General features: G+C 37.2%; 1 protein-coding gene across 3 annotated transcripts; it reads left to right on the top strand.

Annotated features, from left to right (window-relative positions):
• Positions 1–137: 137 nt before the first annotated feature.
• Positions 138–24,304, top strand: LOC127977398 (cytoplasmic protein NCK1-like). 3 transcript variants are annotated; one of them, XM_052582295.1, is made up of 5 exons: positions 138–231; positions 4,497–4,548; positions 6,922–7,165; positions 20,476–21,194; positions 21,322–24,304. In XM_052582295.1, exons 3-5 carry the CDS (start codon positions 6,940–6,942, stop codon positions 21,520–21,522), a joined length of 1,146 nt encoding a protein of 381 aa, XP_052438255.1. In that variant the 5' UTR covers positions 138–231; positions 4,497–4,548; positions 6,922–6,939; the 3' UTR covers positions 21,523–24,304. The 3 variants fall into 3 exon arrangements, with proteins under 3 accessions (XP_052438255.1, XP_052438256.1, XP_052438258.1); XM_052582296.1 differs by lacking the exons at positions 138–231; positions 4,497–4,548; positions 6,922–7,165 and adding an exon at positions 11,965–12,111; XM_052582298.1 differs by lacking the exons at positions 138–231; positions 4,497–4,548; positions 6,922–7,165 and adding an exon at positions 12,869–13,008.
• The last annotated feature ends 3,357 nt before the right edge of the window (positions 24,305–27,661 follow it).

Genomic DNA, 27,661 nt, shown 5'->3' with positions numbered 1-27,661 from the left:
CAGAGCTATTTTGTGCTTTTTGGCCTGTTCTAGCATTCGCATGTGAATTTCTCCTTTCACTGGTTGTAATTGGCTTTCAATTGACGCATGTCGTGAAGAGAGTGAGGTGATCCAGACCGCCTCTGCAGTTCCTCTTGATCTTATCAGGGTCATTGAATGTGTGGATGGATGTTGAGAAGATGACCTCAGATTGGCTCTAAACAGGATTTAATGGAGAACACACTTCTTCAGGTTGGTTCAGTTCATTACTTTAGCTTTAGTTTTTTATGTAACGCACAGTTAGATATAGATTCACAAACATGAGATTAAAAAACATAACACAGATTTGGACACGGTTACAACAGCAGCATCTTTTTATCTCCGGTTACAAACATAGAAAACAGAGTTATCAATCGTTTGTACTGTACATTTAAAATATATCTATTTCACTGCATTTTTTTGAGTGTATGAATGTAATTTTGTTTCAAGTTAACTAATTTTTTTTTATATATATTTGCATATATATCATATATATCATACTGGTTATTGGCCAGTAACTTTCACTTAATGTTAATATTTAAAAACACTAATAATGTAATTAAAACTCTCCTGACAAAAAGTAATCTTAAGTAAATGTCCAAATGATTTTTCTTACTGTATAAAGTTATGTAGCATAAATTTACTTATAGCTTTTATAGAATTTTTGTCTCTTGTCAGTTTTATTCATTAGATCGTATCAATACAGTAGTACTTACTGCTTATGAAACCATAACATAAAAATAATTTCATCATTGCATTCTCACCAGATTCTACAAATAATTTGCTATAGTTTAATGATGCATTCTGGGTCGGCTGCTTACACCGTAAATTAATATATGTGTGTGTATGATAATTTATATAAAAAAATAAAAAAAAACTTTTTATTAATGGTCCCGATGAACAATATAACTACTGTACTTCAGTGCTTCTTATTGATTATATTGTCATTACATATATATATATATATATATATATATATATATATATATATATATATATATATATATATATATATATATATATATTTGTTTTGTTTCATACTTTATCTCATGACAAGTTGGCTAATCATTTGTAAAATAATTTGCACACGTTCAGTTCAAGTTTAGTTGCATAGTGCTTTTCATGATACAAATCGTTGCAAAGCATCTTTACAGAAATTATGTTTCTACATTATATTTAGTAATATCTTGTCAGTGGTGAATGTCACATTGATGTACATATGGCAGGAATGTACGGTAAAATTCAGTTAATGATGTAATCAGACATAAGATGAGGGACTTGTGGGACAAACCAACCCTCAGATGAGCACAAAGGTTTCTGGGACGGCAGAATCTAGGGCTGAGAGACAAATGGAGAGCGAGGAGAGCGGCTCACTTCAGCTCTCATGCTCTCAATAGTGTGACTGGTGTGCAGATGCAGATGTTTTGAGCTCTCTTCTGTGAAGTGCATCTCTCTTTAACCTGCTCAAGTCCTAAAGCTTGAAGAGCACCGATGCACACGGCAAGAGGTTTGGCGAAGCTCACATGTTTATCAGACAGCAGCACATGAAAGGTGCAGAGTTGAGCGCGATTCTTTTGTGATGATGAACTCCGACAGCGTTTCTTTTTAGTGAGCAAAGAGCTGCAGAGAGCTTCTGTTCTGTAGCTTTGAGATTCAGTCCACATGTTTGCTGTGTCTTCAATGGGTCAACGGATCTGGAGTGTAGAGTTCAGAGTCTAAATTCTATAAAGTCTCTTTCTATGACATGCATCATTTCCTTCCTTTTTCTTCACTTCAAACTCATATTTAGATCCTTTAGCGTGGGCAGGTTTCTAAATGGGTCTGATAGCTTATTTTTTAATCGGTTAAAGCATTTCACATTATCGTCAGTATTTCTACAGTTAGTTATTCTATTCTAATTAGTATTATGTGTGTAATTGCTAAGATTAGTTTTTTTCTGGGTCAGTTCGCCAAGACTGAATCTTTAATATTGTGAGATATTATTAGTTTAAAATAACCATTTTCCATTTGGTTGTATTTTCAGCATCGTTCCTCCAGTCTTCAGTGTCACATGATCTTCAGAAATCATTCTTATTTGCTGCTCAAGATACAATTGTGATTATCAGTGTTAAAAACGGTTGTGTATGTTTGTATTGTTGTGGAAACCGATACGTTACGATGAATGTTCAAAAGCACATTTATTTGAAATCGAAATCTTTGGTAACATTATAAATGTCTGTACTTCCACCTTTGATCAATTTCATGCGCCCTTGCTGAATAAAAATGGTCATTTTTTTAAAAAGTAAAAAAATAACAAAAATTATAATACTCAGTAGTGTAAATCTTGACACATTCATGTGTCTAACCAGTGTTTAGTTGGTGAGATTTGAGCAGGAACACCTTAAAAAGCAGAATAAGAAGACTACCAAAGGTCATGAACAGACAGATGACCGGTCATTTTAAGAAGGAAAGTAGCGATGGAGAAAAAGCTGGTTTAGGACAGAGAATGTGACGGTCAGATGAGCGTGGGGCGTATGATTGGCCTTCGGTTTGTGATCTCTGGCTGTGAACTCAGCTATGCGTTGGGAGTCAGTGGGCTGTAGGCTTCGTCTGCCAGAGTTAGGGAGTGACTCTCAATGTCTCTGCACACTGTTGTTAACTTTGCCTCCCAGCGTTCATTAATCTAATTAGTGAAACTGCAAGAGGTTTGAAAGTTCTGGTAATAGACCTCATAAAATAGATCTGGTTTACCTTGCAGGCGAGTTTATTAATGGAGATGTGCGCGTTTAGAAATGTGTGAGAACTTAAATGAAAAAAAAATAAGCTATCGTGTTATATCATTCGCCGCAGTAACCACTGTCTGAGAAAATACCTCTGGTCAATCTTGTTTGGGGTGTTCAGAATGTTATTTTTTATCATTTTCATGAGATTAAAGTATATTTATAATGCAATGTCTTTATCACTGCTTAAAATACTGTGAAATATGTTGTGCGCCTTATTCTGTGTAAGAAGCTTCTCGCAGAACGATTTATTTCAAACACTCGACTGACGCTATGAAGCGAGCTTGGAGTAAAAATATGTTATTAAATGTGGTATTTTCACATGCTTTTAGATGGGGCAGCATTTATTACGCAGAGCCGTAGTTCACGGAGAAGATTCGCAAACAGCTGTCATTATCGCAAATGATTTCTGCAATTTCATAATCACGCAATAAAATGTATTAAATTTTTTTGCGTAATTTGTCAGTGAACTAGGGCTCTGTGTAGTAAATGCTGCTCCACCTGAAAACACGATGATGATTTACTGCTGATTACAGAACCAGCTTAACTATCAAAATGTGCATGACAATTGCATTTGATTAATCATGCAGCCCCTAGCATACAATTTAACTAAATATTTTAAGTTTACCAAAAAATTTATTTCTAGGCACCTTAGGAGTACATTTTATTTATAATTTTTTTCTCAAATTGAGTTTTTATAAATACAAATATTTTCTGGATTCCATTTTAATTATAACAATCAAAATAGTTGTATATTATTTTGAAATTATAACTTATTAATTTATCATCTTTTTTCAACAATACGTATGCACTTAATTAGGCATAAACGCAGTTCATCTTTTAAAACAATTCATAATTTTAAAATGCTGTCATATTGAAATTAAATATTATTTTTGCTAAACAGAGTGCTGCACAACATTATTACTATTATCTACTATTAAAACATGCAAGAATAATTATTACTTTGTACGCTCTTCTGTATAATAGTTAAATGCATGATCATTACTATTGTAGCACATTCTGCTATACAATAGAAAATATTAAGATGTTAAAATAATATGTTGAGGGAAATTAACGGATTGGCAACATAAATCACAGCCTAAGGTATTGTACTCCTTTTTTGGTGCATTTCCGATTCTTTTACTGACATCTGATTTCAGTTTGTCCGGTATGATGTCAGGATCATAGATGGGAAGCCACTTTGGCTCGTAAAAAAAAAAAAAGAAAAAAAAAAATTACTGCATTTAAAATGAAACTGCACATCCTGCTTTCGCAGTTCGCGTCCTACTTTTGCATCTGCCTTTTCTCATCTTCCTGATTCATGTTTGGACAATAAACAATCGCTGCCCATCATTTTAGAGGAAGTGATCTCTCACTTTGAATGCACAGACATAATTTGACTATATACTCTCTTCTGGCAGTCGTTGCGTTGATGTCTTAAAACAATTGTCATCTTCCTCAGCTATTTATTTAGCCAAATTACACACAGTCTCTAGGCAGATTCTTGTCTTTGGTGAATAAACAGTTGATCATTCCCTGCGTACCCTACAGAGGGAGTGTCCAACAGCGCCCTAGGCAGCGTACATGCCAAACACTTTGGACTCGAGATGTGTGTTGCATCGGTTGGAGTCTGTTTCCATTAGTTGTTTTCCTTTCTTGTGTTTGTCTTTGAGAACATAATGCACGTGGTGTTGAACTTTGGTGTTTATTCTTTTCTAGGTCTGCCATAGAGCATCTCTACGAAGATATCCACAGCTTTGATGCAGCACAGGTAAGCATTTACACTGGCGTTACATATTCTGAGTGGTTGTCTGAGCATTGCTAGGTGTTTGTTAATGTTTTCTCGGTGGATGCTAGGTAGGGCTGGGGGATAAAGATGTATTGAAAAAATGTATGTTGATAACGATGATAAGCTCTGGACATTTTTACTTGGTGTTGATTAATCTAACAGGCGATCATAAAGCAATATACAGAAATGAACACGACAGCAGCTAGTCAGTATATGTGGCAAGCATGTGTGGCCTGTTTCTCTGTGAATGAATGGCACAGTTTTGTCTACACAAACCCAAATGTGGAGTGCTCGTGGTGCTTTCAGCATCTGCATCTTAATATATGAGGAAATGAACACTTAAACTTCATCTCCAGAGCTGCTCTGGTAGTCACTTCACCAGGACTTTACAGTTTCATTTAAGTTTCAAATACACAACGAAACACTTCACAATTGAAACTTAAAGATACTTTGATGAAAGCTATCAAAATAAAAGTTTGGTTTAACTTGAAGAAATTGTGACAGAAACTGAAAATGTAATAAAGTAATGATAATAAAATTCATATTTTTAAGAAGTATCATACAACCAAGATATTTTTTCATCCATGTTTTAATTCACACAGTTCTGTTGTGCAGCATCTTATTTGACAAAACAGAAATGCAATGTTTGTTGTAAATGAATTGTTAGATTTTCATTTGATTCCATTTTAAAAGAATGATTAAACTTTTATTTACTCATTCATTAGAAACCATTGATGATACATTTGTTTTAAATCATAAAACACAGAATCCAGAAAAATAAAATGGAAAACAATTTTGATCACATTCATTCTCAAGGTCTGTGTGGAAAGCATTTTCTTCCCCATTAATTAATCAGTATTTTGTTAAATATTGATATCAAATGATATGGGAAAACATATTATGATAATATTTTGTTTGTTTTAACAGAAAAATGCAACACTTTTTTTCTGTTGTGTTGTAAATGTTAAACGAATTGTATCCTGACAAGATGAATAAAATAAGAAATAAAAATATATATTTTCTCTGACACTTTTTTTTTTCCCCTAATGTTGCATAAAATTTTAAACAAATTTTGTGTCTTAAGATAATTCATATAAATTCAAGACTCCTGACAAGATGAAGAAAATACATACTACACTTTTATTTGTTAGCCTATCTCTCTTTCAGTAGCAGAAATTTAAATGTGAGATTTTGGAAATTATATCTAAATTTGGAGGGAACGGTCGGGAAGAAAATTGTTATTAGCAGACAGCGGGTGAACAAAAAGTGAATATATAGCAGGAGCAAGTGGGTGCGGAATATAACCTTGCGGGACAAAAGAAATTCTTATGCAGACCTCTATTTTGGATTACCAGAAATAATAAAAACATAAATGCATAGTTGCCGAAGTTTTGTTTCATTATTAAAAGTATTGTTGAAGAAATCCAGTCAATTCAGTAGGAATCCATATAGTTGGGAATTTAGTGTGAGTGCAAATATTTTGGCGCGTTTTGCGTAGTTTGAAAGTGGTTTGTGTGCTTCATACATCTCTACACTATCAACAATAGACAATGTTATTTTTATTTTTTTTTACCTTTGAAATTGCACCAACATTTTGTGACTGCACCTTTGCACATCTATTTTCATACTTTCACGGCATGTAACCAGTCAAATTATGTGTTCATTTTGTTTCCAAGCTTCTCAGATCTGCATATCAGACAAATACTTTTTTGCGTATTTAATGTACCTATTACTTTATATTCTTTTGAGTCCTCGTTTCTTAGTTGAGGGCAACATTTCAACGCTTTTTGTGACTGGATTGAATTTGTTTGATGTAACTAATGAAAGCAAGAGTCCAAAGACCTTTAGAAAGTAGGTCACCTACCTAGGCCTTGATATTTTCATGAGAAGGTGAACAAAGATGTAAATCCATTCTGATTGCCAGGTTTGCCGTCCTGAGCCCTGTTGGCCAATCAGCATCGGTCTGTTCTTGAGAACGTTACCTGGTCATGTCCTTTAGACTCAATGGTCTCCAGTGTCTTATCGGTTCTCAAGTTCACTGCTGTTGTTGTTGTTGTAATACAACATTGTCATTTTAGATCCATCAAGTCAGGCTTAATCATCTAAATGAACATCAGGATCTCTGCAACTTCCATTTTAACTCCAGACTGTTCCCAGCAAATGTCAGTATTTGTTAAGATGGAGTTAATTTGAAGATTTCTGTTGGTTTTCCAAAAAGCAATTTGACCTTGATGTTGGACATTGGAAAACTTTTCTCTTTACTTAAATGCCAGAGCTTTTTAATCATTGTTTTCGATTTGTTAAAGCAAGTCTAGTTCCATTATGTAACCTCAGTTCAATTATTATCTTCCTCAGTGTTGAAATAAATCCAAGATGACGGAAGAGGTGATTGTCATCGCCAAGTTTGATTACATGGCCCAGCAGGACCAGGAGCTGGACATTAAGAAGAACGAGCGTCTCTGGCTCCTGGATGACTCCAAGTCCTGGTGGCATGTACGAAACGCTACCAACAAGACCGGTTTCGTGCCATCTAACTACGTCGAACGAAAGAACAGCGCAAGGAAAGCCTCAATCGTCAAGAACCTCAAAGACACTTTAGGTAAGGCCGCAACTTCTGCTTTACTCAAGAACATCCTCCCAGTTGCTGTTTGATTAGATCTCGAGATTAAAATTAGAATCTCACGTTGCTTCAACCCTATGTAACATCTAGCAGCAGAATGTCTAGAATTCACCAGAAGTTATTTAGCAGAATGTCCAGGCTACTCTTTTTCATTCAGCAAAAGTGAAAAAGAATGTTTCCAACTCCAGAAATTATTTAAAAAAATCATCCTAAATGTAGTCTATGGGACTTCTGAACCCCTGTAATAGTTGTGTGAAAAACACATTTAAGTTATTATACATTGCAATGCAATGGCATTTAATAGCTTTGGTTGCGTATAGAAGGACGGGTTGAAATAACGCATCAGTGATGACAACGATCATTTTCACTGTTGTGTGGGCAACAATTATTTGAATCTACTTCTGCTTTAAAGAGGTCCCGATATATTTGTTTCTAATTGGGTAATGTGCGGTTTAGTATGTAGGGCATATCTTCTTGTCATTTCCTGGGGAGTCATTGTTTTTGACCACAATACTTGGTGCTTAGATACACCGGAAGATACAGTACTGAACAGTTAGAAGCTTTAATTTGAGAGACTGCTTCTGTTCAACTGCTTGCTAGCTCCTAAAATCACACACCTTCAGTGAGTTACTTTTCAGGTACAGTAAACGTTTTGCTGCAAAATAGTAGCTTAAAACTGAGACACTGTATTGTGTATGCATCGACTATCATTGAAGAGAAGTTTCTCTTGAATATACTGGTTTGTTTAGAATTTAAAGATTTAGTTTGACAACACTGCGTTTGCAGTGCATGCTCCGTGCTAGCTGTATTGTCAGATTTATTAGGTTTAGCATAAAAATGAGGCTTATTTGTTGGATGAATCTCATGAAACTTGACATAGTTATATTTTTTGACTTCAGTCAAAAGAAAGCAATCAGAAATTATATTTTGCAATGGCAATTGACCTGATTCTTAGAATTTATATATGTGTGTGTGTGTGTGTGTGTATGTATATACGTATGTATGTATGTATGCAATTTTTATTTTGTTTTTTTTTGCAAAATTAATGCCAGTCACAAAACAACTCAATATGGGTTTTTATGCAAAAGAAATGTTTGCTTAACATGAAAATACTAATAATAATACATGTAATACTTTTGCAATTGGCTTTACTTTTTGTATGCGGTGTTCTCTTTTTGATATTGGTGCAAAATATTGGGGTCTCTAAATCTCATGAATCTAATGAAAGCATTAAATATGTACAGTGATATAAAGTGTAATGCTTTTAGTGTTTGTACTTAAAGTTTTGTAACGGAAGTAGCAACAGATCTTTTCTTCTGTGTTGTGGCGTTCATCAGATTTAAACAGAAAGAAAACACTGTAGGGTGGCGACATGGTTCTATGCTATCTATCAGTTGTTGACTGGATCTGAATGTCAGGTTTAACCAGACTAAATGATTGGAGAAGACCAGCATGTCGCCAGAGAGAGATCTCTACCCGTGCACTCAAAGATTAAGTTATGATATTTTAATAAAAAAATGAGGTTAAAAAACTTTCATAAATAAGGTCAATAACTTGCTGAAATTTTAATTGCATGCAAAATTCTTGTGCATTTAAAGGATTTGAGATGTTGACGAGGGAAGTGTTTGTGACTCTGGAATGTGAGGCATAGTGTCAGGAGATAAGCACGACAAAGAGAAATGGAGGAGATTGAAAGATTAGCTCATCATGTTCCTGTCCAGACTAGACCACATGTTTACCACACTTGAAGACCTCCTGGACCCCTCAGCTGGCGGCTTCAGTCCGATCACCAGAGTGGAAATGCTCTTCCGAGCCTCTGGCTTGAGTGAAGTCAAAACTCTCAATATGAAATCAGTGCGTCCTAGTGTAATGTTGTCCCAAGGCTCTTTGGCCTTTAAGTTATATATATTGTTTCTTTTTGTAACAGAACATCATAGTTTTCAAACCTCTATTCGATGCAAAAGCTTAGTTATGGAGAAACAGCCCATGTGTCAACCAACCCTTTTCTTCACTATATCTGAGGGGTGGGCAATATGAACAAAATCTAATATCACAATATGGTTATTTTTGCTTTAAATTTTTGATACCATAGAAATATCATAATTCTTGTCACCAGGGTCAGTATCACAAAAAAAAGAGTACTAGCCTAAAAAAAACACGCGTACTGAAATCAAGTAAACTGTTAGTGATTAAATAAGAAAAAGAAATGACAAGCAATAGAACAAAAAACTACAGTAGAACAAATACATAAGAAATGCAACATTGTATAATGTAACCAAATAAAAAAAAAAAAAAATCATATTTTCACTGTATAAATTGAATATATATTTCTTCTAATTAAAGTTACTGAAGTAATTTAGTGAAGGGCAGTGAAATATTTTTTTTCTTTTGTTGTTTGATTAACATGAATGACAGACAGTGGGAATATTGGACTGCTGTCACTTTAAGAGCTGCCCGGATCCAGTATGTTACAATGCTTTCACTTAAGAGCTACATTTCTGTGTTTATGAGAATACTTCAAAAGATGAAAGTGTTCGTATTTAACCATTCTAAGCCTAAAAGGCAGCAATAATAACTCCTTCAGGAGTAAATTTTCAATGCTTCAAAACGCATGCAGACGATATGTTTTTGTGACCATGTAGTACAGCAACGACACGTCAGTGTGTAACTGCGATAGAGACGATAGTCTAAAATCTTTACCGGATGACAAATTTCTACCGTTTAATCGTGTCTATTGGTATGTCAGCCATCCCTAATCTGGAGATACGTTTACAGAACAATGATTTGACAAAAAATTACTTTTAAAGACATGAATAAATCTAATCCTTTAATAAATCAAGCACGTCCCATTTTGAGAAAATCAGGTTACATGATTTTACTGATTTGCACGTGAAGTTTGGGTTTTTATGGAGGAGCAAAAGCACACCACTGGAAAGGGGCTGGAATAGGGCACAATAATAATTTTTCTTGGTTATTTTATAGGGGTGCTCTGATCACAATCGTCAGTAAAGCCGGTTCTCTAATCAGTGGTAAATTCCATCAGGTGTGTGGTTTCACATAGAGCAGCTGTTACTACACAGAGCCATTGTTAACTGAGAAGATGCACAAATAAATGCTGAAAATGAACGTGGATTTGCGCATTTTCTCAGTTAACAACAGCTCTGCATAGTAAAAGCTGCTCTATGTGAAATCATGCACTTGATGGAATTTACCGCTGATTAGAGAACCGGCTTTACTGACGAGATGCGCATTAATGTTCAACCGATCGTGATCGGAGCAATAGTTTGAGGCCGAAATCGAAAATGAACTTTAATTAAATCCACAGCTCTAGTACAGTTGACAACATTGTCAAAATGATATATATATATATATATATATATATATATATATATATATATATATATATATATATATATATACACAAAAACGACTTAAAATGCTGTATTATTTCATGCCAGGCCAGCAGTGGGTGATGTCACCTTTGTAAAGAAACCATACAGATTCCTATAGACTGAACACGTAACTGAAAACTATTGTCTAAATGCCTCCTAATTTAGCTAATGCATATGGTAAATTAATTTGTGCCATATAGTTGATTAAATACATGCATGTATGTATGTCTGTGTTTGTAACTTTTTCTGTAAGCATCCTTTAAAGCGACAGTTTCTGCTAGTAAATATTTGAAGTGATATTTCCCTGGAACTGCAGGCACAAGTCTCTGAGATGCATGTTTGCTTTTTAATCTAATCTTCACATCGGTGCACTCTGTGGTGGTTAGCTGGAGGTGGGGTCTCTGTTGTTGGTACACAGGAACAGGAATGGGTGCTTGTGTTTAGCCTGGAGCTGTACAGTGAGAGTTGTGTGTTTGTACGCTGATGGCTATCTCTCTATCGCTGTCTTTGCGGCTGTTTTGAAAATGGCTTGTTCACACAGCCTCTGTTCTTGAGCGTTTCTCTTGGATGTCTGTTGTTGTGTTTTGTTTGTGTGCATGTCTTTGCGTGTGTCATCACCTTTAGGTGCCCTTTTGCCCTGCTGAGTGCAGTACATTTCTGTAATATACTCCTGGAATAGCTTGTTTTGAGTGATCCGTTCAGTGCCAAATTACTTCAGAAATCCTAAAATATGTTGTTTGAGTTTCTGAGCTACGAGCGCCTCCAAATGAAATTGCAAAATTAAGGACTTTTTGAACCAGTCTTTCCCATGTTCAGACAAACACACATCCAAGGTCTAGGAGAAATTAAGTGAAATAAGTGAAATAACAAATAATCTTTATCATGGTGGTGTTAATCATAAGGGTTATTCCTCACTCTGAACCTTCAGAGGGTTTTTTTTTTTTTTTTTTTTTTTTGAAGAAAATATCCAACTAAATAAGTTTAGATTTTACCGTTACATTTTACACACCTAGGGTGTCCTTTTTAGTTTAGTTTTTTTATTTTTATTTTTTTATTAAAATGCATCCATTTAATGTAACATTGCAACACAATTTAACTTTATTTTTTATATTAAAAGTTTGTATCAGATGCTATAAAATACTATGCTATAACATCATAGTATTTTCATGGTACATAAAAAAACAATAACCCATTAATAACATGTCCGAACAAGTGACATGTTCTTGTTTTAGTATGAACAAACTGGGTTAACTTGCTGCTGTCGATGAAGATCAGTCATTTGAGGCAGTCAGCGTTGCCTGCTAGTCACCATGAGTTCACTATGTATGTATGGGGGGAAGACTAGTAATGCTGGAGGAGGGAGTGATTGCGATTGGTTCACTCTGGTCACATGGTCAGGCAGCCGATTGTTGTCCAGGCGGAGAGCGGTTGACTCGTGGGAGGGTGTTTCACATGGAATAGTTGCACAGCTGCCGAGGGAAGTGCTGGGATAGCCCAAAATGGATATGGCTAACCTCTTCAAACACTTCTTCCGTAAGTTTTGCAACTTTTCTCTCCTCATTATACCGCCAGTCTAGAAAGCTGACAGTGCTGAAAGTTTTAGCTTGGATTGAGTTTTGACACATTCTTGGTTATAGGATTAGGGAAGTTTGAAAGGCTTTTCCTTTCTGAGCTGAGTGGGAATTTGTCACTAACCCCCCACCAAACACACACACACACGCACAGTTTTTACTCCTTTTTACTATTAATTTGTCATTTGGACACACTTTACTTTTCCTTAATTTGTTTGGAAACCAAATATGAGAGAACAGAGAAGTTGGCTTGGGAAGTCTCTCTTCTCTCTCTCTCTCTCTCTCTCTCTCTCTCTCTCTCTCTCTCTCTCTCTCTCTCTCTCTCGTTCTCTGTGTTTGTCGAGCAGCTGGGCGGGCAGTGCTCTGAAAAGCCTGTAATTGCACTTCACACGCACACGCACACACACACACACACTGCAATCAGCACAGTGTAAAGAACTTCCCTTCTTCTTTGTGCACTTAAACTCTCCTGTTACACTCAACCGGAATTCTTTCCCAGCTCAAGTCTCCTTTAATCAAGTTTGGTTTTGAAGCCTTCCAGTCCTTCTCGATCCGACGCGTGAGGTTTTTTCTGTAGTTTGGGTGTTGAGGGTCTGCTGTTTGGGGTTTCCTCGTGTCAGCTCTTGGTGAAACACTGGAAGCATTGTGTCATCCGTACCGCTCAAGCTGATTGATGAAGCCCGTATCTCTTCTGGGAGAGCCGCTGGTGGAATATATGACCGCTTTTTGGAGACACTGGACCCTTCACTGACGGGACTGATGTGTCTTCTTCTGTAGCTGTGCAGTAAAGGACAGTTTAGTGTCTTACAAGGTGCTGAAGGACCATTGGACGTGATGTGGCCGTGTCTGAAGTGTGTGGGTATGTAACTCTGATCAAGAAATAAGGATCTTCAAGGGACTGTGCATCAAAAATGTATCTGTTTTTCAAAACCCATATCACTGTTATCCCAAACAAATATTTTTTAAATGTATATCGCTAAAAAGTTTGTTTTTGAAATAATTATGTTAACCAAGGTTGCATTTATTGGAAAAATACAGCAATATTGTGAAATCTCTTTTACAATTTATTTTGATTCATTTATGCCAAATATATAGCTCAATATAGTCTTCATTGTCACAAGATCTTTCTGAAGTCATTCTAATATGTTAATATAGTAAGAAACATTATCAGCGTTGTAAACAGTTGTGCTGCTTCAAAATTTTGGGAACTTTGTAAAATTTTTACAGGATTCTTTAAATTAGAATTTACATTATAAATGTCTTTACTGTCAATTTTGACCAATTAAAAAAAAATATCTATCGTACTGTAAATCGTGATACAATAATTTATAGCATTTTAATCTAGCATTAGATTGATTTCAATTTAGTATTTCATTTCCAATTCATTGACTAAATAATATTGAACTTTATTGAAGCATTTATCTCAAACCAGCCATTACATTAAAGTAATTACCGTATTTTCCGGATTATAAGTCGCAATTTTTTTCATAGTTTGGCTGGTCCTGCGATTTATAGTCAGGTGCGACTTAAAATTTCAAAATTAATTTGACATGAACCGAGAGAAATGAACCAAGAGAAAACATTACCGTCTCCAGCCGCGAGAGGGCGCTCTGTGCTGCTCAGTGCTCCTGTAGTCTACCACTGAAAACAGAGCGCCCTCTGGCGGCTGGAGACGGTAATGTTTTCTCTTGGTTCTTGGGTCTAAATAAATGCGACATGTTTTTTTCCTCATCATGACATATTTTTGGACTGATGCGACTTACACTCAGGTGCGACTTACAGACTGAAAAATACGGTATTGTTTTAGCAGTTTCAGTCAGATTATTAACATTGGTGCCTAGTTCACACTCCTATTAAACACTAATAGTCTCCTCCACTGTTGTGGATCTTAATTCTCATTCTTCACATGACATGTGACCATCAGCTATGTTTGACATTGATGACATTTAAACCTGACATAAACCTAAATACGCCATATTTAAAAAATGTTCTTTAAAGGAATACCTCTTTTGTGTTCGACAGAAGAAAGTGACATGAGTTTGAATGCCTAAACTGTCCCTTGATTCCATTACGTTAAACTCATCATTGAAACACGTCCATCTTTCTCCCAGTTTATCCACTCCATCTCATCCTTTCTCTTTTCTTGTCGCTCGGCCTCGGCTGCTAGCGGAAGTGCTCTAATCTGAGACAGATTTCTCCTTGGATCTTTGGAGCCTGTGAGGGAGGAAGTGAGCAAACCAGATTGATGATTCACTGCAGCGTCAGCCCATCCGTCTGTTTTTCTCCACTTCCCACTCTGCCACTTATAAAGCTGACGGAAAACACCACGAGATAATGTAGCTTTGTGAAGGGGACAAACGCACAAGCTTTAATTTAAATGCGAGCGTCCTCTCACACAAGAGGAGTACAGGAAGTGCTGATGGCTTTCTGGAGTGTTAATGATTAAAACACACAACAGGCTGATGGTGTTGCATACGTGGATGGGCTGTGACCCCCGTTTGACTCTCGACAGACCTGCGCTAGCCAAACAAGCACAGATGTGAGGCTATTTATTCCTGCATGTTGTCAAAGAATCTGCACCAGAAATCAGCATCAGTGCTTAAACTGTAAGGGTGAATCTCACGAAATGTTTCACCTCAGAAAAAAAAAAAAAAAAAAAAAAAAAGTATAAATAGTTTATACTGTAATACAGTATTGAAAATATTTAAATACATTTTATATAGTGTTAAGCCTTTAACACATCTCAAACCATTTTTTTTTTCATGTTGTATATATTATATATTTTTTTATTTATTTTATAAAGCTGTTTTTGAGCATTTGCATGTTTCATTTAGAGAAGTTTACATGATTTTTGAGGTCTGTTCCTTGCAGATTGTTTAGAATGTATTAGTGCATGGAGCGAGCAGTTGAAGACAGCCCTGTGGTTTATAGTCACTGTCATTGGAAGTCTTTTGATGTCTTGTCTTTTTTGAGTTGAACAAATGTCTTCTTTTCTGCTTGGCTTTGAGCCCAGCTTTTTTACGTTAGAAGCGCAAGTGGTTTTGCTTGAATCTCCTTCATTCATGCACTTAGTTATATTTTGCATAATCTTCAAAAATTCAGATGACACCATCTTTGCGTTTTCTTGTTCTTGTATGATATTTGTAGGTAACTATATGACAGCTGTCATGTGGACATGTACCATACCATGACAAATATTCTACAAAGTACCATTAAGCATCTTGTAAACACCATGGTGTATGAATATGGTCATCAGTCAGTACCATGATATGTAAATATTTACCATCAGAAATTTTCCATGGTACAACCAAGACTTGGGTTGTTTGTTTTCCACACTTTTCTTTTTTTTTTTTTGTCATGGCATAAAATCCCATTTTTCATTGCCGTATGTTGCTTTTAAATGGAGTAGAGCTTTTTATTGGAGAACAATAGGATGAACTCACCATAGGAAACAACTAATCTGGGTTGGCTCGTGTTGCACTCACAGGAAAGACTTACAAATGGAAGGGAAGTGGATGTAGTCTGTCGGGCGGGAGGAATTGAAGCTTTAGATGAATCAGACTCTGTTGGGTTTTACAAGTTGTAATGGCTACCAGATAGTTGTAAATGACAGTTTTTGGTCAAAATTGATTTGAAAGTTAGCTAATATTGGAGTGGGTAATAAAAACAGACACTGATATATGCGCATTGAGTTATGGCCATGCAAAAGCGTGCAGCTTCCTTCCTGAGCATCCATCGTAGGAATCCAGGAAAATTCCTAATTCTGTAATCAGGAAATACACCATTGTTTTAGAAGCAGCACAATCCATGGACTCATAGAGACTTGGGGTGGGACAAAACCTAGCATTATGGTGGCGAGTTTTTTGACAAGCATCATTAAGATTTTCTTCAAGAAATGTATAGATCTATTTTAAAAAAGCAGAATTCCCAAAAAAAAGCATGTACTTAAGAGGGATACACATGCGAAATTGTCTGTTTATGTTGATGTGGTCAGTTACTGAAGTTAAGAGAATTAAAAATAAACTTGCTTAAACTGTCCATGTCGGCTCTTTCTAGTCTAAGTAGACTGACCGATCCAATGACTGAGTGGGTGGATTACCTTCCCTGGCTCGTGAAACAACATCAGTCATATCACGCTCCAAAAAAACCCCACCACCACTGGTCTAAACATTCACAGATCAGTTGCCTGTTTTAACAAGTGACAACTTGAAATTTGCCATTATAATCCTTGTTTATTTTAACCTGCACTTAGGTCCAGTTTTGCATTTATTTCCCACTATTTCATTCAAATGTATTTATTGTCTTTAATCATTTACTCACCGTTATGTCTTGCCAAACCTGTATGACTTTGTTCTGGAGAAATTAAGAATTCTTTTTGTCTTTTTTTTTTTCGATACAGTTACACACTGAGGCTTTTACAGTTACATACGGAAGATTTTGGATCTTTTTAATGAATCAATCAAACCATTCACACAACCTTTTTGAATGATTCTGTCATGAATCATATTGATCTGGTTCTCATCAACTCGCTGACCTAATGATATGGTCATGACAGCTCGTGGGAAAGGAATGAAATGAGGGTGAATAAATTGAATTAACAGAAGTAGCATTTTTGGGTGAACTGTCCCTTTAAGAAAAGTCTTTTGAATTTGTAGACGAGTCGAACTCATGCTGTCAGTCAGAAGATTCACACAGCCGTGGTTACATGTACCAACACGTCCAACAGTACTAAATGCTCCAGTTATTATCGTTCATACACTCCACATTCACTTCCTGCTCACGTTGACCTTGCAAACGTCAATCCCCTTAATCTGACATAGTTTAGAGGCCAAAGACAAATATATCTTGTTTTCGGATTTCATATATTTGCCATGCAAATCAGGCAGTAGAGGTATCCGCAAGCCAGAGTAAATTATTCTGGCCTTGAGCTTTGATAAGCATCTCTCTCAAAGCAGAAAGGGCCATTTGAAAAGCTTTTTTGTCACTCTGTTAACCTTTAACCCTTGAGTAAGCATAAAGTAAACTGGGTGATTTCCTTTCAGATTAGGTAAGAGAGTTTCCAAGGTTTTACCTGCATCTCGGTTGTCAAGTTTTGTTAAATCACATCTGGTAAGTATTATTCTTGAGCAATGCCTACAGGTATATTCATTAAAAATAAATGTAAATATACAGGCTGAGTTTGCCTTTTTCCCAGATAGCTGTTTTGACAGATCCATGTTGAGAAACAGGGTAAACCCGCCTAAGGTGGTTTGGTGGACTTCTTTTTCCCCTGGTGAGAAAGGTCTATTCTGATGGTTTAAAATGGGGTTGGCTTACCTTGAACAAACCATCTTAAACCAGCAAACAACCTTGGGCTAGTTTAGGTTGTTTTTCAGCAGATATACTATGGTAATACCATAGTAGTAGGGCTGAAACGATTCCTTGAGTAACTCGACTACAAAAAATGATCGAGGCAAATTCAAGCCTCTTTTAATTTATTTTAAATCTCACGTCAGGTTCTTTCGCAATAATTTTTTTTTTTTATGTGACAACGCGTTTACTTTACCCAGAAAGCGGAAGGGGACACAAGCGCTGCGTCCGAAATCGCATAATGCAAGGAGTCAGCAGTGTTTTGATTTGAGGGTGTGGGCAAACGTAAAGAGAACGTCATGGCGTGTGTCCATTGCAAGATAGAGCTGGCATACCACAACTAGCGCCCTATGATTTCCGCGATGCAGAAAACGCGTATGTAATCGCAGAATCCAGTCATAAAAACGGAATTTACAGTTTAGTGCGGAATGGCACGGAATTTGCCAAATTTTGAATGAATTAATCAAAAATAGGTCATTGCACTTACGTCAAATCACGATATGGACTAATATCTGTAAATATTAAGCCAGAACAGTATATTTAAATATGAATCCTGCATGTTCTGCATGTCTGTGTTAATGAATGGAGCAGAAGCGCGTCTTCATTCATTAAATGCACAGAAGCGCGTGTGACGCTCGCGGTGATATCAGCATCTGCTGTCTCACTAAATAAGGACGTGAACACATGAACAATATCTCCAGAACTGCTCTGACAGTCACTTCATGAGCATTTGACCATTTTATTTGAGTAAAACTAGTGTCACATCACATGCACAGAACTGTAAAGGTACGCCAACCCGTCAAAATAAAGGTCCGGTTAAAGACTATTGTTCAGCAGAATGTACATAGCCTACTACTAAAAAAAAAATTCAACTTCTTTTTTTTTTTTAAGGTTTAATCACACAACATTTCTTCCATGTTTTATTTTTAATAGTAAATCCCCTTTGTTTACCAAAAAGTTACGTTAATTTTCAATAATTGAAAGATAAATTAAATTAATGTTTTATGTGTGTAATGTGCATCTCAGAAAATGCTTTATTTAAAACCCCAACTGAATGGCACTTAAATGCACTTCATTCATCTGTCAACTTTATTGTCATTGTTCACAGTACAAGTACAGACCGAGAAACAATGGGTAATAATTAAATGTTTATTTTTTGATTTATGCATTGCATTCTATGCATTTAAAAAATACAAATTTCTCTTGCATACTTAATATTGCACTAAGCAAAAACACATTTTATCCGATTACTCGATTAATCGATGGATTTTTTGGTAGAATACTCGATTACTAAAATATTATTCTTTAGATAGCTAAAGCCCTACATAGAAGTTCAATGCATTTTGTATTATAGAAATGGCAATGGTATTGCAGTCTAATACCATCCTTTTGTTGCTGCATTAAGATTAAGGTTTTTGTAAGGTATGTAAAGAGAAAGCGTGTTTATCTGTCCCTGGGCCTTTGGATTGGGCCGGTGCAAACTTCACTGCCAAGTGGACATTTTTGCACAGTAACACTATTCACAAACCTTTGCCAATCCCGCCAACATAGTCAGACGGCCTCGGGGTCAGATATTCTCCATTAATCCTCCAGACCGGCCCACTTGGCTTGACCTAATGTGGTCCGACAAGCCGGAATCCTCGACAGTATCCATGAACCTAACCCAACACTCCCTCGCTCATTCCTTCCCCATGGAGGAGGACGAAGGGTGTGGTGATCATTCCAGTGTCTCTTTGCAATTACTTGTACTTTTCTCTGAATAACAGAACTAGACCACACAGCTGTGTGAGACAGGTGGCTAATGATATAACTTTTCTTAGGATAAACTTGCCTCCTTGCTATCATGTTTGCAATATTTTTTGCATTGTCATAAAGCAAGTATTTTTTTTATGCTTGTTCACATGGGGATAATTGAATCATCTCTTTGATAAAGGAGGAGGGCAAAAATACACAGCTTGTCATATTATCCATGAGTGGTAAAAAAAATGGTCCGAACACAATCAGTTGGTTGTAATTGGGTGGTTTTGAAACTGGACCAGTGCCTGTATTAACTAAGAGAGGACACACTGCTTAAGCAGGCAGGAGCTGATAGCTACTGTGTACCCGTCAGAATGAGAACGCAAGCCTGACTACACTGTAACATGTGTTTGGACAAGTTTTCCTTTCACTCATGCCCTGCCTGTTGCTGCCTGTATCAAAATACAATGCTCTTTGGTTTCACAGATAATTTCAACAAGAATGGAATGAGTGCAGGGGGCGGGGTAATGCAATTAACCCCTGAAGAGACTGTCTCAACACATTTTTCATTTCTGATCAAGGCTTTTCATTGACAGATGCCTTTAATTAAATGTTATTTTGAAGTTGATTGTCATGAAGCTATTGCATTAACTTTTTCTCAGTATAAAATGAACTGAAACAAAACCTGTCTGTTTGCCTACTTAAGCTGCATTTGAAGGTATCAGGGGTACAGTATGCTTCTGAGTGAGTGAGAGTGAAATGACGTGTGGTCAAGTATAGTGTCCCATACTCAGAATTCATGCTCTGCATTTAACCCATCCAACTGCACACACACAGTAGTGAACAAAAACCCAGAGCATTGCTATTTTTGCTGCAGCGCCCAGAAACAATTGGTGGTTTGGTACCTTACTCAAGGGTTATTGAAGGTGGAAGAGATCGCTGCTCATTCTTTCCCCTCACCTACAATTTCTGCCAGTACGGAGTCAGTCACTTCTAAAGCAGTATCTTACATATTCTTTGTGTAGAAGGCAAACCTACAATGCAGAAACAAGTAAACAATTATGGTGGACTTGAAACATTGCAGTCCCACTCATTAGTTTCAATGAAGTTGAACTCTGCTCAACTCTGTTGCATTGCCATTTTTCTTGGGCATCCACACTGACTGATCTGCAATGCCACAAGTCTAAGAAGTTGTGTATTTGTGAAATCATTAATGGTTTGTCTTTCTGTCTGTATGCAGGGATCGGCAAGGTGAAACGGAAAACAGGCATGCGTGAAACAGCCTCCAACGCCGACTCTGACTTGTGTCCAGACAATAGTGAACGTCTGTATGACCTAAACCTTCCTGCGCTTGTCAAATTCAGCTACACGGCTGAGCGGGAAGATGAGTTGTCGTTGGTTAAGGGTACAAGGGTCATCGTTATGGAGAAGTGCAGTGATGGCTGGTGGAGGGGGAGCTACAATGGCCATTCGGGATGGTTCCCATCCAACTACGTGACAGAGGATGCAGATGGATCGGCGAGCAACGACTCTGCCGGCTTGTCCGAGAAATCGGCTGCTGTTGTTCATAGTGTGAACGGCAACCGGGTGCTGCACACAGTACAGGCTCTCTACCCATTCAGCTCGGGCAACGATGAAGAGTTGAACTTTGAGAAGGGGGAGGTTATGGATGTTGTAGAGAAGCCAGAAAACGACCCAGAGTGGTGGAAGTGTCGCAAAGCCGATGGGCAGATGGGACTGGTGCCAAAGAACTACGTGACTGTTCTGGAGGAGTCGCACAACTCGGCCAGCATGGTCGGGCCGCCCACACCTGACTGTGACTACATTGAGCCTTCATCTAGTGGACGTTTTGCTGGCAAGCAGTGGTACTATGGGAAGGTGACGCGTCATCAGGCAGAGGTGGCACTCAACCAGAGGGGCACAGAGGGAGACTTTCTTATCCGGGACAGCGAGTCCTCAGTAAGTAGAAAGAAATGTTACCTCTTATATTCTGATAAATATGCTGTTTATGCTGAGATTCCTGCTTTCAATAATTGATCTGAAATGACAATTTCTATCCCTTTCTCCCATTTTTTTTCTTTTCCAGCCCAATGACTTTTCAATATCGCTGAAAGCTCAGTCCAAAAACAAGCATTTCAAAGTCCAAATGAAGGACAACCTGTACTGCATCGGACAACGCAAGTTTAACTCAATGGAGGAGTTGGTGGAACACTACAAAAAGGCACCCATCTTCACCAGCGATCAAGGTGACAAACTCTACCTGGTCAAGGCTCTGGCTGCCTCCTGATCCAAGTAGAAAGAATATCCAGTTAACAATGACTACACTTCCAGACAGACAGACTGGGAATATCAAGCATTCCAAGAAAGGGAGGTACTGGGAGAGACAGACAATGGACTCCCGTTCATTTGCTCGGAAAAATGCTTGAATTTCATTGAGGGACACGCCCAATGTATCAAAATACAGTATGTTTAGACCATAGGTGATAAAGTGTATTTTGATGTCAACATGTATTAGAATTACAACCTAGGTCGTCTTTTGTTAATATATATTCTTTTCATTCATTCTTTAACTTCCTTGTCCTTTCAAGTTTCTGCTATTGAAGTCCTGACTGAGGAGAACTTTTCTCAACATTTTTGAGAGGTCTTACCTACGGTGTTACTGCCTGCAAATGCCTGAACCACACGGAACTGTTGAAATTGATGTAATCTGCTATATTTATTAGGAATCAATATTTCTGCAATATGCACCAACAATTAAAGTGAGTGACCAAAACCAATATTCCGAATTAGGCACAATGATTTTGGGATTAATCTTGAACTATAGTCTGCCAATTGCATGTTTCCAACATTAAATCAAGCTTGAGGTCTCGTTTAGGATATATACATCTGTATTTATGAGGGGTAACATTTCTTAAGTTCTGCTTCCCTTGACAATCAAGGTTCTTATGATTGTGGTTTGTTAGCTAGCTTTAACAATAGAGTCCTACATTTATTCAGACATCTTGAAACTGTCAGAATCCATGCCATGCCATAATATGATGCATCTCCGCTTTCTCAAAGTGCTTAGCTGTGATTAATGACTTCTACTAGACATTTATTTGAATATGGGAGCTTGTGCAAGATTTGCAGATCTTCATTGGAGCCTGAATTTCAATGCCATGACTGAAGATTAAAGAAAATTAAACCACATTTGTGTACACAAATTTGGGTATTTTATGATTCAGTGTTTTACTAATAAAAACTGCCTTTCATGAACAAGGCTGCAATCGCATTACAATTGTTGTAATGGGTATGGTTTTTGTTATTTATGGTGGGGGAGGATTGGTATAAAGATTCATCAGGTGTTTGTCTTTTCTTTGCTTGGCACTCATTTGGTTGCACACTTTCTCAAATGAGCTTATGTATTGTAATGTAGCGGATGAATGAAAATGTGTCAGCATGAAGGCAGCATTGTGAACTCAGGTTTCAAGGAAGTATCCACTTTGCTTGGCGATCAAGATCCACAGTGCTGCTTCCTTTTATTTTTTCCAACAGTTTATGATAAACAGAGAGAGATGTTCCATTGAGCATCAGAGGTTTATGTAAAACTTCATAGATAAGTATGTTTGCTGGACCAGGCAATGGGAAAGACACTTCCCTGGACATGTCTCTGTTTCAAGTTGGAAAAATGGGGAAGTTTCTTTTCTGAAGACTTATGAGTAGGGTGATGATCTGGGCTCTTCTCCAGGGGACCATCACTATGACTATAATTACTTGTCCAGCTGTTCGGAGCTGGACTGGGGCGAGAGTTGAGGAATGAGGATTTTTTTTGGGAGTGGGGTCGCTGAGACATGCAAGTACTTGTTGGAAAATATCTACCAAGAACCTATGAGATCAACCCTACTACCAAATTGTAGGTTTTGATCAACCAGTTGAGTTTCACTTGTTTTGGATGAGGGATTTCTTAGATATTTAGTCATATCACAGTTTGTGCTTTAAAATGTGCCTTCATCTCAGTTGTTGGAGCCAAAGTTTTGGTGTCCGTCTACACTATTATAAGATTGTTATTTGAGTATCGCTTTGCATGTGCGTAATACACCCCTGATAACTGACCGGAGTGCACAGACCATGTCCTGGTCATACAAACATCCACGTTGAGGAACTTATCATGATTTGTCTCCTGACTGAAGTGACCTTACCATATAGACCAGGGGTGTCCAATCCTTCTCCTGGAGGGGCCAGTGTCCAACAGAATTTAGCTCCAACCAGCTTCAACACACTCGAGTTGGAAGACCTGGAAGTAAGTTTTATTAAGGCTGGAACTAAAACTTGCAGGACAGTGGCCCTCAAAGAACTGGTTTTGGCACCCCTGATATTGACCTTAGGGTAAAAGCCATATTTAAGTTCAAGGGGTTAAACCAGGAGTGTTCATTTCTGCAGTGTTTAGCTCCAATACACTTGCTGGAAATTCCTAGTAATCCTGACGGTCTTGATTAGCTGGTACATATGTGTTTAATTCTGCAAGAAGTTGGCCATCTAAGACAGTGTTTCCCAATCCTGGTCCTGGAGAACCCCCAACACTCTCTCTTATCTGACAAATATTGGAAGTCTTGCTAGCTATAAACTGAAAGAGGTACTTTATTAATCATGCAGACTCAGTTAGCAGTTTTTTTTTTGTTTTTTTTTTGTTTGTTTTTTTACCTGTCAATTATTTTGGGAACATGGTGGTTTTCAGTGATTTTGAACTGTTTATACTGAAAAAATCTTTTAGATCCATCCAAGCTTTGAATTATGTGGCACTGTAATTGTTGTGGCTAAAATGTCATTAAATTGTTACAAAAGAATGAATTCTTAATTCAGGCCCCTTGATCTTCTACTGAAAAGCAAACATAGTTGCTGTTGTGGGCTGAATGGACCAGTTTTACGGAGTAACCTCATTTTATCTGAACTGTAAGTGAACCGTTTCTATAAATGGGCCTGGAGGTGATGAGAAAATCAAATGTAGTTGTGTGCTCAAGATGAAACTCCTCCTTGAATGTAAGAGGAGTTTATCAGACTGTACAAAGGAAGAAATAAACTACATAAATCAATGCTGACATCTCTTTAATGTCATCCAGAGCATAAATCTGGCATCACAATTTCAGAGGTTAAAACTATATATAAAGGCTTAATTAGTAAATGTCATTTGGAATCAGTTACCCTGCATGATTTTGTGTCCCACTGTTATGGAAATTATATTTTGCTAGCACTAAATGAAGACCTGCTGGGAATCTTAATGATTTCACACATGCTGTGCGTGAAACAATTAACTGAACCAATGTGAAATATTAGCTGAGAACAGCACGGGAAGCGCGTGACCATTAAGAACGAAATTACTTGTGTCTGCCCAGTTCCGTAAATACAGAAATGTACTCTCCATGATTTCACAACCAACGCCAGTGAAAATCCCTAAAATATTAGACGAGAATGCTGTACTATTATGTTTCAGCTTAAGCTATGTTATATAAAAGGCAAACTGTAGTGGAAGGATGTCCAGAAACTCACATGCAAGACAGGAAATCGAGCAGGAAAGCCATGCAAACACACGGTCCTTATTAGGCAATTACATCACGTGTAAGAGAGCGAAGACATAATCCAGTACAATATTTGAAAAAGAGGTTGATGGCTACAGATGTCAGCTCAACTGCTCCCTCCAGTGGCCAACATTTGATATCATTTCAGTTCTCATGCAATCCATCCTATGTATAGTTTGTAAAATCAGCAGTGAATCCCAAATCCTAGTGTTTCCAAATGTCATTCTATCTCTGAGGTGTTTGGAGAAATAATGCCCATTAGCCCTCACACTATGGAAGAGTAGCAGACGGTTGGTGACAATTCTCTAATAGGTTTTCAATCATTTAAAAAATGATAATAAATGCAGCCCTGGAGAGCATAAGAGACCCCTTACAAAAACAAAACAAACAAAAATCAAAAATCATACCAACCCCAAACGTTTGAACGCTAGTACACACAACATACTGCAGCAACAGTAAGAACAGTATGCTAGTATGCTATTTAAAACACAGCCAGTCTACTTACTACATAAAATAAAGCAAAGGACATCATTTTACTGCACAGAAGTTTGCAAATTGGGTTGCTGCGTATGTATTAATTTTTAATTTCAACATTCAGAATGTTTCAGCACAAATCTTATGTTGAAGTTATTTACCTCAATATAATAATTCAGATTCTTGGAAGAGACATTCATAAAAGGAATGTTCATAAGGAATATATGTTGACCTTATAATGCTTTCAGACCCTCACTCTTTATGTTTCTCCTAAGAAAGCAGTGACAGAACCGGCGTCTTTTGTTCATCTGTGGTTTCATCCTTTCAAAGAAAAGAGCCACACTACGACATCTGCCACATCAGCAGCACGACGGAACGCGTCGTATAATGCTGCTTTTCACCACTTCTGGCTTCAGGCCTCTGGGGAATCGTGATCGCTCTATGGAAATATCTGCATGACCAAATCAAAATACTGAAAGTGCTCATATTTCTAAAATACTTAACCATTAATGAGCCTAACATATGATGAAGTGAATCAAAGTGCATACATTTAAACAAAGGTAGTTCCCCCAAAAATGAAAATGTGCTGTTAGTTTACTCGCTCTTAGGCCAACCAAGATTTTTTTTAAGACTTTAGCTGAAAAACCATGGTCCTTGGTGATTAATATAATGCAAGTTAACAGCTACCAGCACTTTTGACATTAACAGAAAGCAAATCAAGCTACACAAAATTAACAGCTTTGGCTCCTGGCGATGTATTGAGGTCTTATGAAGCAAAACAATCAGTATATGCAAGAAACAGAACGTTATTTAAAACATTATTACCTGTAACTCAGAGCCTCAGGAAAACGTGAATATCTGATTCTTTTCAGCAAACTGGTGGTTTTGGACTGGTTGTACAGTGAACTGGTTCAATTCACGAGTTTATGTAATCACGCAATGATGAAACTAATATGCATTTGTATTATTAAAGCATCTATGTGACGTGACATCGCATGGACAACTACAGGTGCAACATGAAAAGATGCATATGCATAGTAGGAAGAAGTGTAATGTAAGAGAGAAATATAATATAAGTGAGGAATGTGATATAAATGAGCATTGTAATATAAGCGTTTTATGTGACTTCAATTATTTCTTATTCAACTGAAATTGAAGTAAAAGGTTTTTTTTTTTTTTTTTTTTTTTTTTTTTGGAAAAACCACATCCTGGCGTCAGTCTTCATTTGCTGCTGAATTGTGTTAACATGCATATAGAAACACAAGGAGAGCAAAAGATTGATTCCTAATGTCAGTTTAGTTTTAAGATTAACTCTTTACATCTTTAACTAGTCGTTAATTTATCAAGTGAATGGGTGACCTATCATTAATCAAACAGACATGTGCCTTCCCCTGAGAGAACTGGCACTGCTCTTGGACTGCACGGAGTGTGTTGATTACTTTATCTTTAGCCCTGCGGATGAGAGGCAGGAAGGCTTTGGTCACTCTGATGGTGCCCCACAGGTTGACCTCTGAAACCTGCTTGTATGTGTCCATGGTTGTGAACTCCACCTCACCGAATGTGGAGATACCAGCATTATTGACCACAGCCCACAGACCTGCAAGATAAAATCACAAACCCCCCTAAACTCACCGATCAGATCCTGATTAAATTCACACAGTTATATAAAAGCAACCATCTTATTCTCCTTATTTTTAAAGGTGGAGTATGTAATATTAACAGCTAGTGGTCAAATTGGGTACTGCAGTCCAAATTCAAAATACTGAAGAGCGTTGTTTCTCCCGCCCCCCTCGCCCTCCTCAGACTCTACTCTCACAAGGGTTGCCAGATTTGTAGGTCGCCTAGAATCGCTGACCTCTGACCCATTTTGATTGCTGGCTACTTTTTCTGCAATACACTGAATTGGCAACCCAGGATGTTGAAATATTATTGGATAAATTGCCAGTGGGCGGAGTCACACAGACCAAAAAAAAAAAAAAAAAGGTCAGACACGGAAAAAAGATTTCAAAGTAGAATAACTGGCAGTATCATTGATTTTCAAAGAAACAATTATGTGAAGTTAGCATGTTTCCTAAATACCTGCAAACACATGGTATTTCTATGCTTTAGTACAGTCAAACAAATTACATACAGAAACTTTTAAAGTGAAAGTGTGGTGGCAATTTATAGGGTTTAAGCTTTTAGTGCCATTCACTTTCAGGTATATCAGTTGTACAAAAGCTTTGTCTGTTATGCTGCTTTATATCGCAAACTGGTATTATTTTAATTAATAGTATTGTCAAATTGCTAACTAGTTTGTGGTGCACATTGTTTTTAACTTAGTTTTTCTAGTTATTTACCTACGGCGGATAATATATTGAATTATATTGAGCCACATTAAAAAAATACAAATATTTTATA

This window comes from Carassius gibelio, chromosome B18 (assembly GCF_023724105.1).
Source record: "Carassius gibelio isolate Cgi1373 ecotype wild population from Czech Republic chromosome B18, carGib1.2-hapl.c, whole genome shotgun sequence".
NCBI lineage: Eukaryota > Metazoa > Chordata > Actinopteri > Cypriniformes > Cyprinidae > Carassius > Carassius gibelio.
This window is presented reverse-complemented; position numbering and strand designations above follow the sequence as displayed.